At 41.4% G+C, this 12497-nt stretch overlaps 1 protein-coding gene across 1 annotated transcript in view; it reads right to left on the reverse strand.

Moving 5' to 3' along the window:
- The window catches only part of DSCAM (DS cell adhesion molecule), a gene marked incomplete at both ends in the record, with an annotated part of 477096 nt that overhangs the window by 177023 nt on the left and 287576 nt on the right, over positions 1-12497 (reverse strand). The window contains 3 exons of the mRNA XM_082498944.1: positions 978-1253; positions 3479-3757; positions 9254-9400. Coding sequence (XP_082355070.1) covers positions 978-1253; positions 3479-3757; positions 9254-9400 — 702 coding nt within the window. The remainder of the gene's footprint in view (positions 1-977; positions 1254-3478; positions 3758-9253; positions 9401-12497) is intronic.

The raw sequence follows: 12497 nt of genomic DNA on the forward strand, positions 1-12497 counted from the left end.
GCATTTGATTTTATTTAATTTCATAATTTTCTGCTCTGTCCCCCTCTCCCTTTCATTTATGTCCCATCGGATATGTGGCTAATTTATTTATTTATTTATTTATTTTCATCTCTGACTCTCTTCCTTTTCTATGCTGTGTATTAGATACTGTCATCCCTCAGCAAATAAAACAACAGCAATAAAAAAAAAGCTTTTTATCCTGAAAGAAAGCTGACACAGTACCAATAAACCTGTGAGTGTGCATACTATGTACCTCCGCACCCCTCCTCCTCCTCCTCCTCCTCTTTTTTTTTTTTTTTTTTTTAATTCAAGTGACAGGCTTTTTTTGGAGATGAAAGCAGACATTATTTTCCCAGTGAGACCCGAGTGTCTTTGAAATCTTTCCTGCTGTTGCTCTCTGATAACCTGCACTCTCTCGACATCATGATAGATTATCAATATGCTCTTTAGGCTTTCTTAGTCACAGGAGATGGTTGCCGAGGTAACTCGGTCCAGGCAGGACTCTAAAAACAGTGTCCATGCCATGACTGCACTACAGCCTCATTAGTGAACTGACTCTGTACAAACAGATAACTTTCCTCACTTGATTATCATCTAGAACATTGTGTCAGTTAGTTAAGATGATCTCCAACCCTTCACCCATACACCCAACCAGAAAAAACATGCCCAGAAGATGCTTGAAGTTGAATAGAGACATCTTCTCTCGTGTCCTGCTAAAAAGCTGATTTAAAAAAACAGCACCACCACCATCCACCCCTACCAAAAAAAAAAAAAATAGTGCAAGGGCTGCTTGGGAGGGATTTTTGTTTTCAAACCATTTTTTTCATTCCATTAGATTTTGCTCAGAATTGGGCACAATAAACACCGCTGACAGTTCTGTGTTTAAGATACGCTATCCCTCACTATACAACGATGGCACCAAAGATGAAATATTTATTATTATGGAGACCAGAACTGCTGAACAGGTAGTGACTGACCTTCTAGTATCACCTGGACGTAGTCTTGAGCAGACATCTTATCCTTGCGCACAAAGCACTGGTAAGCTCCACCATCACTCTTGGCCATGCCATCCATAATAAGGTTCTCCCGATTGACGCCAGTGATCCGGACATTGTTACCAGGGTTGATGATTTCACCATTACGATACCAGGAGAGCTCCTGGTCCTCAGTTCCCGTCACACTGCAGGACAAGGACACTTGACTACCGACACTGCTTTTTACTTTCCGTGGGCTGATTGTGGCTTTTAGTGGTTCTGAAGATTTAAATCAAAATAAGGGAAAGGGAAACAGAAAACATTAAGTATACATGTGCATTTATGTGCAAGTAACAAATTAAATCTCAATTAAGGAGAACAAAAAAAATCACTTCCATACCCTTCTGACACACAGCCCCTGCCAAACAAAAACCCAAACAAGCATTTTTGCCACTATCATCCATGACACAAAACACAGATATATAGGGATAACCAATTCAACGCGATATAATCCCATGCCTAAATAGACAGTAGGAGCAGATCTACTGAGTAACGCCGTTGGTGCTGAGGGCCTAACAATAGCACTACATGTGGTTTGAGAGGGTAGGACATTACTTCATATTAGTTCAGTGTGGACCTTTGAACTGGTGCATTAGGTGCATTCCTGAAGCTCGTCTTCTGGTTTAATTTCCTGCAAAAGGAAACCAGTTTAGGTGTTCCAAAATTACCCCCTGATATGAACAAGCGCAGTAAACGCCAATGACCAGGAGATTAACTTTCAAGGGTGGAAGATCCATGCTAAAATGTTAACATAGGTACACCCGTAGATATCCACCAGATCTGTCCACATGGAAGTGTTTTTGTCGGGGGGTTCACTAGATTTTCTGTTTCAACGTGGGAGGACTACAATACTTTCAAGTCAGCCTTAAGAAACGGTAGGACATAGTAATGCAAGTTTTATATTGTAAAAAACAGAGGATGAACAGTATTGAAGAAAAGTCATAAACATAAATGTAAGGAAAACAATCTTTAGCCTGGCACCAAAAAGTCGTCAGCATTACTGAAAGCAGATCTTGTCTCATGCTTTGGATATATTGGTTTGATTTCCTTATAAAGACAAGGGACTACTGTCACCACTGATATCATCTCTGATATTAAATGCATACCATCCTATTTGGTTTTTTACCAGCTTGCATACACACATGCACACACACACACGCATACACACTTATACATGAAAATTTCCTCAGATAACTCATTCACTTTACTGAACATTTTATAACACACAGATGGAATGAATCTTTAGTGACCCATTGGGCACAGAGACCTGGAAAAAACCACACAGGTCAGTGGCACCAGTCATTCTGGATCACAGACACGTATGTAACAGACCTTTCCTCTACAATGGTCCAGAGCAACAGTTAATCTGTGCTCATATGCATGTTGCAAGCCACTGAATACCTCTGTTTCCCATCCAAAAGACCACAAAGGCTCAAAACTGTCAATGACCCATTAAACAAAATGGGCATACTCAAGTGCATCAGCAGCATCTCAGAGCCATGATGATGCAAGAAAGCGAACTACATCTTCCATTGCAGAGGAGAGTAAAACTCCATTGCCCAACTGTTGCTTCCTGCCAACCAGACCCAGAAGATATCTCGTGGCTGTTTGACCACTAAGTCAGTAAGTAAAACGTATCACCAGGAACTGGGGACACTTTCACTATGACTAGCAATTTGATTACCTCATGCCTCTGGAAGTTGTGACTTTGTATCATACAAGGCAGACTGAATTCAACTGATTTTTAGGAGTAGAAGCAAAGTTCCTCTACTATAATTCACGAATTACAGATCTTTGATCTCGGTTTTATTTTGCCCAAATACATTATGTGTAATTATTTGTGAAGACATTTTTATGTCCTGAATTGTTCACAAACTTCTCCTTTTCAGTTTGCCACTCATGCTGTATAGGTGGAAACATTAGTTCACAAAGCATTATTTCTATTCCAGGAAACAATTTTTTTTTTTAACAATAGAAGAATAACACTTTTCCAGTGCAGTGCTTCTGAGTAATAATTATCTTTGTAGAATTTGTGAAACATTCAGAATATTCACACATGAATACTCAACTGAGGGGAGGTATGAGTATTCAATATTACCGAACAGCATGAGTCATGGCAATGAGAGTTTGGCAGCTTTATTCATGAGAACATTTGCAATTTCTTTTTAAGCATCCAATTCAAGCTTCTAAATTACATATCCTCCATGTGATAAATTATATAGCTATGTTAGAAATTGCATCTATTTGCACTTCTGATCGCTCAATTGTCCAACTAACTCATCTCCACAGAGCCTACTTTCTGTTGTTCCACAACTTTGAGAAGTTTAAGCGTTGCTAAGATAAAGTAACAAAACAGAAGGTAGAGCAAGATACGGCAACGTCTTCCCTGATGCAAACACCCAGGTAAGAAGTGGCCTGAGATCTTCACTCAGTCCAGGACTTACGTTTTACATACAGTCGCCCTATCATCTCGGCAGTCCCATAGTTGTTCCACACCTCGCAGACGTAGTTGCCTGTGTCCGAGGGACGTGTGTTCTCGATCAGCAGACCGGTAACTGTCTGCCGAAACCTGCTGTCAGGCTCCCAGGGAACGTTGTCCTTCAGCCAACGATACTTTGGTGCGGGGTGCCCTGATGCTTTGCAGGGCAGCTCCACTCGCTGTCCTGCCATGGCTTTACGGTGGTCAAACCCATCTAGAATAGATGGAGCTGAGTTCGCTGGATCTGAAAGAACAAACAGTAGTTTTCAATGGGAGCATTAAAATTCTGCCATTCACTAAGCAATATGCCAATATTTTTAATCCCGCATTTTTTGACTCGCTAGCCCAGTATTTTATGTACTACTGTTTGTTACTGTGACCCGGCCATCAGTCTGTAATATCTCAGTAGCGGTGGCTGGGGTCCAGCAGCAGGTATTGCTGAAGCATCTCATCACTACTTGGAAATCCTCTCACTGGATTTTTTCCAGGTGGCAACCATTTCTCTGGTCATCCATTATGTCCCCTATCAGAGGAATGGAGAGCCAGAAATGTGTTTCCCTAACAATTATTACTGTTATCCCTGTACTGCTCGACTAGAATGAAGCCAGCGCATTCTCCATGCTTCTCAGTGGTTTGAAGGCTTTAAATTAAAGGAGCGATTTATTCCCTTGTCAGGAGAGAAATGGGCAAAGACACAGGAATTTCTATCAGCAGTCTAACTGACAGATGAGCCTTTTCTTCTTCTCTGGAAAAAGAACTTAACGTGACAAGACCAACTTACAGCTTAATACTCCAACTTTCTGTGCTCAACTCACTGAGTAAAGCAGCTCTCAGACAAACACGCTTGTGTAGCACCTGGCATATATTTATGTATCTCACAGAAGCCTGGCAAAGCGCCTTCACTAGCGGTGCACGTAGCCCACCAGAAATAGTACTCTGTGATTTTGGCTTTTTAAGTTTGAAAACGTTTGGAGGAAGAGGCTGATGTGATTTACAGGTTTGTGCAGCATGCAGCATGACAAAAGCCCATCCTGGAGCTATTGCAACATAAATATTGAACAATAAATCAACAAATATTCATCTAAGTATTTTCTCATCATATGCACCCACTTTGCTAAGACTTCTGTCTCACAACAAAACTCCACATGCCGATCAACTCCTTTTACTCCTATATGACACACCAATCTCTTTTTGGGTATAGCTACATCACCGTTGCCTGGGTGTAGGTGTGATTGCAACCACTTTGACATTTTCAAGTGGTCTTTGACTTAGCTAGCTCAGGTACTGCTCACAGGGCAGCTGCAGCACGTCCCTTTTAGGAGCTGAAGAGATTAAATGAGCCATTCATGCTGAATTCAAGCTACTCAAGCAATAGTGTAATCGGAACCCGAACCAGTTAGCTTAAAACTAGCTTAGATATATCTTCATGAACTGCAGCCACACCTGGGAGGGTACACTTGAGAACAAATAGCTAGAGGCACTGTGCAAGTTATGTTATCGATCCGGAAGCTAAAATTGTGATGGTAAACAAATGGGCTAAGTAAATTTTGTGTAAATATCTAGATAAAACCCTAAATGCCAAGTTCAATGAAAGATGACCACAAAGGTTTTTCTGCTGTCTAGGTGCCAGTAAAAAGTTGAGCCACTGAAGGCAAAAACACATTCAGTTTACAGCAACCTACTGTCTGTCTCATTAGAAACATGTCAGCCGGTAGTTAAACAAATGATTTTGCATGCATCAGTAGCCTCAAGGCCCGTATTTGGCATCAAGATGGGTTATATTTTTGAGCTTGCCATGCTGTTTATGTCTGGCTTAGTGAAAGCACAATCTGCCAGGATGCTATTGGGAAGGCCAATGTCAATCTGACTAATTGATTAGCCAGCTCCTTTCTTGCCTTTTGGGTCATCAGGCATCTACGTTTTCAGCTCCTAGATTCTTTTTCGCAGCCTGAGGAATTAACTCAGTAAAAATGTAAGCATGCAAGGAATTACATCTCTGGCCCTTAGGAAGTTTACATCTACGTCAAATCAATTTCTGCAATTGAAAGTAATAATTAAATAATAATAAAAAAGCAGAACTGACTTTTAAAAGTATTGTTTGTGCATTCCTACTCAAAACTCACAGTAGCTTCGTATCCTCTCCATACACTTTTATTGTCAAAAGACTTTGTGAAGGATATATGCGGTCCCATTTGCAAACCTTTAAGTATAAAAATACAAAGTACTGCATGGACTTCAAAACAGGATGAGGGCCACCAGGGGAGGAATTATAGTAATGGTAAGGAAAAGTTGTGGCCTAGTAAATATCACACTCCGACAGCTTCCTAGTTTGCTGCAGAGAACCGCATATGCTTTGACTCTGGGCCCAGGCAAAGTGCGAAACCACCTCAGACAACAAGGTGACGGGGACAGCAAAGCGGCCGCTGCCCTCCTGCCCCCGTGCCTAGGCAGAAGCCTGGGAAGCCAGGTGGGCTGCCCCCGGCAGCCAGGGGGCTACGGCAGCAGATGGCCCCTTCTGCAGCTACCGTTTCTCACCCTTCAAGAACAGCACACCATTCCCTGGGTCCTCTATCCCAGGTTCACTTCGCGTCACTTTTTCCCTTCTCCAACTGAGCCTTGGCAGAAGCAGCCCAGCCTGGAGTCCCATCTGCGGAACAACTAAATTGGGATTTGCCTACGTACTTGAGAAGCCTTGAGCTGGTTCTTACAGACGAAGTATTTAAAATATATTTGGGGATACACAAAATATGATTCCGGTGACCTGCTTTCTGGCACTCTACTTATATATTTAAATGGATGGTAAAAACATCTCTTTGGGATGTCCCTGGAACAGACTCCTATTAAGAGCTCCTACACTGCATACATTCCACTTAAGAAAGAAAAAAAAAGAGAAAAAAAACACAGAAGAAATTCCAGGGTTCATTTGCAATCACCTGCAATGAGGCAAATAGCGAAGTAACATAACCTAATTCCAATATGTGGTATGGACTCTTTTGAATTATTCTTTTACTACGCTTTAACAGCCAGCTGCGAATGACTGCTAGCAAGGACAATGGTGGAAAAACTAAGGCAAAATACTGATCTAAAATATTCTACTTTGTATATCCTTTGAAGTACAGTGCAAGAAACTCATTATGCTTTCAAAATAATAAGGATTATTTGGAGGGTGGGGGTTAAAAACTGGTAAAGAGTTTGGGAGCTAGGATTCATGGACGAACAAAATTATTTTTGGAAAAGCACACTATAACGGACATTAGAGGAATATTCTGTAGCATGTCAACAGCCTTAGGTTTAAATTTATTTAGAAAGGCCACATGATTTCAAGGAGACGTTCTTACTCCAGATTAAATTTGGAACTTTGCTTTGGTAATAGGCATACTAATTCACATGTGTATTTGCTATTATATGCATGCTACCTTTCTCACTCTTTCAAACAATAATGAAGCTTAACTTGTATTAAAATTGTGGCCAAGAGACTATGATAAATATTCAGCACAAACTATTTCATCCCCAAATAAGCAAAGAACATTTATGGATGTAAAAGGCAGGCAAAAATGTAGGTCTCACGCAAGTAGACTTTTCACAACTGTGTCCATTGATTCTCTGATCTCAGTTCTTAAAGGACTCACTATTTAAAATATAAATTCCAGTAAAGAAAAAAAGAAAACCTGCTAGAGAAATATGAAGAGACAAACTCTGTCCATAATTGCTGCACTTGTTCAATAGACTAGCAGGAGTTGAAATCAGAGCCCACTATAGCTCTAATGGAGAATAATTAACCCTATTGAATTTAAAAAACCCGGCTATTGAATACAGGTAAAATTTCCCATTTTGATTTGGCTTGTGGAGGAAAATAGAAAAGGGAACTCCAGACAGTGCACATCTTTTAGGATGCTTGTCCCAAATTACAAACAAGACAGAGCTTTCATTTTTCCTCTTTTATTCAGCAAAATAACTAGAAAATTTTCTGTGGTAACCAAGATACAAGCCTGATTTTATTTATGTTACCACTGGCTCAGCCTTAGCATGATTTCATACGGAAGCAGACCATATTATTGAGCCAGCTAGAAGGATAGGACTCTATCCTTATAAGACCAAAGCAGGCAGATTATTGTGCAGGAAAACTACCTCTTCATCCGGCTGGGAAAACAGAGGCAAGAGTTTTGCCCACACGGGACACACATCAAGGGAAGAAAATCCTGGACCTGACTGGTAAGTGATTCTAACCTGAACAATCACACAATTTTTTTGTCATTAGTATATTTAAGTACTGATTTGTGTGTTCAGAGGGCTCTAGACCATTTTGGAGGAGGGGAGGAAGCATGTTGCTAATGCAAAACCTTGTGCCCACCTCTGTCTCCCTTAAGGCTTTCAGACGGTGGAGAACTGAGACCTAAGACCTAGATTATTTTTTTTTTCCTGACAGAAGGACCAAAAGACAAGAGGACAAGGTCAAAAGGAGAATGACCCCACTGACTGTTAGATTGTGAAGGTCACTATACCTTGGCGGATCTTTAGAGTTAGAAACTTTAGGGCAACTTAGTAACAGTGAAAAGGACAAAGAGCTCTGTGGGGCTTTCAGTGGGATAGTAGGCATGTCTTCTTTAAGGGAAGGATACAGGGAGAAAGAAGAGAGAGTCCGGGATACAGCCATAGCTAACCTTATGGATGTGGGAATACAATTGCAGATTTGCTCACATGCGAACACAGGGTGCAGTTACAGGCACGCAGCAAATGAGGGAGAGGAAGGGGAGATGGAAAAAAGCTAATCCTATACCGAGAGGTTTAAGGGCAAGTTCCAAACCCAGGCCTGGGGTCTGCCCCTCCTTCTCACTTCACCCACATCTGGCACCTCCTCTCACTGAGACAAAATGGGGAGAACGTGGGAGTGGAGCGGCACCGTACCAACGGTCCTAAGTATTTAGTGTGTGTGTGGGGAACCCAACAGTCCATCACACACACAACATTTAGGAGATTTACAATTTCAAGGAAGAGATAAAATACCCCGTCAACCTTCTCATTTTCCTACCTGCTGCACAAGGACTCCTAGCTCTGCCCATGGACAGCCACCAGCTAAGCCTCCTGTCTGCCAGCAGCACCCTGGGTGGCCTGGGACAGGTCACGTACCCCTTCTGGTTGGGGATCCTTCCTGGGAGCAGGGGAACACACTATTTCCCCAGGGAAGGAGTGTGATGAATTAAAAGCAAGGCTGAAACGCACCTCAGCTAACCTGAGACTCCTGCAGTGGAAATATCTACAGTGGAGCTAAATATCTTGAGCTCCTGCTATGGTTAACAGAGAGAAATAGGCACCATGGGTCAATTCATCCCACCCCAAACTGGATAGCTGAAGTAGGTCAGCTACACTACCCCTAAAAGTGTTCCTCTCCTTTGGTTACAAAGGGAAGGTGACTAGACACTTCTACCACACAAGTCTACTTTTCATGGGATGAATACCATCCACAGCTCTTTTATAAAGTACTCTAACCCTACTAAAAAAAAAAATCACTCTACTAAATGCCAATGCACCCTACAGGCTCTCTGGAAATATCTAATAGTAAATGAAAAACAAACAAAAAAAAATTTAAAATGTGACATTTTATTGGTGACCACTTCTACCTTCCATTTGATAGACGACTTGGTTGTTAGTGTATACAGGCACAAGAACCTGCCTTGCCAGTTTAGCACACTTAAGAGAGGCATATACAATATCTAATTTAAAATGATATATAAAGGAGCACCTGATACAAAAAGTCTTGCGCTGTTGCTTTGTCGTGTTTCTCCAGTGTATCTGTGCCTTGTGATACATCGGTAGTTGTACAGTCCATCTTCATTCTGTACGTCTAAAATATACAAGGCTCCCGTGGATGTGATGAGAAATCTAGGTCCTGAAAGACACAAGAATTTGCAATGTTTAAAATAGCTGCAGGTTGTTACTGCGTTCTGCTTGCCCACGCAGGGGGATGGATGACACAGGTCCTGAAGGATTTTTTTGCCAGAGTCTAGAAGCTGCTTATTATAAGGTTACTAAGGACTCACTGAAAATGCATATAAAGATATTACTTCATGTGTACTTCTTAAAAAAGGGTAGGGATCTGTAAATGAATGAATGAAAATGTAAGGAATGAAGGAAGGAAATGTGCCACGGTCTATACCACAACCAACAAACGATATACAGGAGGCGTCTGAAATAAAATACAGGGTAAAGAACTAATGCAGAATTTAATCCAGTTTAATTCAGTATTGTAGAGTGATATGATGGCAATTCACCAGCAGAGCTATATGTGTTAAAAAGATGGTCTGGGACGGCATGCATAATTAAACAATATTAGCCAAAATGGCATTTGTTGTCCAGGTACACAAGAAAATTGAGGAAAAAAAATAATCATAAGAAGTAAAACTAAAGGGATCAGTGAAAGCATGAGAAACTCACAGAAGGGGGAAGGTTTTACCCCGCAAACGTGGGATGCATTTGCTAAAGGATTCCAGCCATAAGAGCCACATACTACACAGCCCTGCTCTACAGCCTGCTTCAGGTGTGATGGGAAAACAAGGACAGCAAAACCAGCAAAAACTAGCTGCTGACGTTGCCTACACCACCGACCCCAATGAAGTTGTACACACCTGCGCTAGCTACAAGATAGACAGCACCAGTGTCAGGAATTTATTCAGTAATATGCAGTAAGAAATATTTCCTTTTCTTCAGAGCTCTATTTGAGCAATGAGGTTTTAATTATTAAGTGTAGTTAGGGTGCTTGCTCAAAAATGCATCAGTGGGAAAGCAATCCAGCAGAGAAAAGACAGAAAGGAAATGGTATCATTACAGAGGGTAATCTCTTTTAAACCACAATCTAAAAGAAATGGAAAAAAAAAATTAACAGCCATTTAATATCACAGGACAGGACTGACCCTTAGAGCAGGGAATACTTAATAAAGCCACATCAGCCCACCTCTCTCATCCTTGTATGCATACTGAATTATAAAATAATGACACTGGTGACTTGTCTTCACTGACCCTGTTCTCCTGAAAGTCAAGGCACAAGCATGGAAGCAGTTAGGTCACAACTTTGGAAAAAAGATGAACCACCTGCAGTTACCCTTCTGAAGTACCTTGTTTGTTCAAATGACATGTGCCATTATTAAAAAAGGATATCAATCAATTAAATAAATCCCCAGAATGGAGGTATAGAAGATGTTGAGTTACTTGCCTGCTACTGAAGGAGGCAAGGGAATGTGTGAAGGAGGAGGGAGGACCAGAGGCAAGAGAACTCTCCTCAGCCATGAGCAACACTGTATTCCAGTCTAGGGAATTTACAGGCTAGGGACGTTCCTTCTTATACAGAGGCCATATTGACTTCACATGCCTCTGAAAATCTAATTGCTTGCATACAAAAGACTTGTGTTTCAACACAAATTACTTATAAACAATTGTACTGTTAGGTGTAATAGGAAAAGCACCTGAATACGTAATATTTCAGTTTCACAGCCAGGTATCTGAAATATGGCATCGAAAAGGTTACATGAAAAAAGCAAAGCTATCTTGCATCTTATATTTTAATATGCTAGTTGTAAAGTTTGGAGGAAATAATATAGACAGTTGATAAGAATAAGTTAAACTGATAAAATACGTTTTACCTAGCTTCTCAAGTACTAGTAAGTCATTTATTTGCTAGTCACAAAATAGCTTGGCTTGCCCAAACATGCTAACAAGGTTTTCTACAAATACCAGGCAGCTAACAGCTACCTACTAGCAACCAGAAAGCACAGTCTGCAAGTGTGCAGGCAATCACCTAGCGAACCCCGTTAAAAATCACAGGGTTGTTCTTTACCTGCCCTCAGTCATATACAGCCCCGTTCCAAAGCCACAGCAAGGGGATTCCTACCACCTTGTAGGGAGGCAGGCTCATAATGATCCACAGAGAGAAGGTGCTTCCTGTTGGTCAAGAGAATAGTTCTTTATGGTTTGGGGTTTTTGTTTTTTTGTTTGTTTGTTTGTTTGTTTGATTCTTGCACTCAAACTCTTAGATATAATGTAATATAATGTAATGTCCTATGCTGAATATTTCTTCCCTTTCGCAGTCCCCAATTACTCAGACATAAACACTTGTCCCATTCCACCCTACCTCCTCATCACCTAAGTACTCAACTTCTGTATCCTTTAACAAGGTTTACCTTTACCCCTAACTCTAGGTTAGAAGGATATTTAGAAGTTTGGTGTGAAATCCACGGGCTGTTTGTCTTCTGTGTCACACACACATTCTGCCCTACTGAAATATTCATTAAGCAAATCTACCTTTGCCAAGAACTATGTTATAAGGACTACAGGTAATTAAAGCACAGTTGTCTCCCTTAGTCTGTAGGCGGCATAAAATGACAGCTTCAGGAGATGGGAATCACATTTAAGGACTTTTTGGGGGGTTAATGATGGGTATTCGGAAAAGGCAATCTCTTCATGCTTCTGTTTCCAGCTGTGTGAGCATTAACCAGCTCTGCATTCCAGACAGCGCAGCCCATTCGGACGTGCACTTGCCCACAGCAACGTGGCTTGGCTGCCAGGGCTGCCAGGCTGGTGAACCAGCGCTGCGTATACCGTTGCAGACATGTCCTCCGCAGCTTGATCAAGACTTCGATCAGGCTTTTCAAGCCGGGGTGTAACTCTGTTACCAAACTACACGGGGGTAGATGTTGGTGGAGACACTGCTCAGCTACTATCACATCACAGGACCAGAAACACATAAAAAGGTGCTGATGGGATGGTTGTGACCGTTTTGGTCCTTCCAGTAAATCTGCACATGCTTGTGTCGAGCAAGTGCAACCTAAACAGCTGAGTGGCAGAAATGTGCTCCTTGTACAATGGCTTCATGTAGCTTTCTTTTTTTGGGGATCCAGTTTCACCTTTGCTAAATATACATAATTCCATTTCTACAAAGAGTCACACTGTTGGCGACTACTAATACGCACAGGTTAAAGACCATAGAAATGTGT

The sequence above is a fragment of the Vanellus vanellus genome (assembly GCF_965231255.1).
Source record: "Vanellus vanellus genome assembly, chromosome: 1".
Taxonomy (NCBI): Eukaryota; Metazoa; Chordata; class Aves; order Charadriiformes; family Charadriidae; genus Vanellus; species Vanellus vanellus.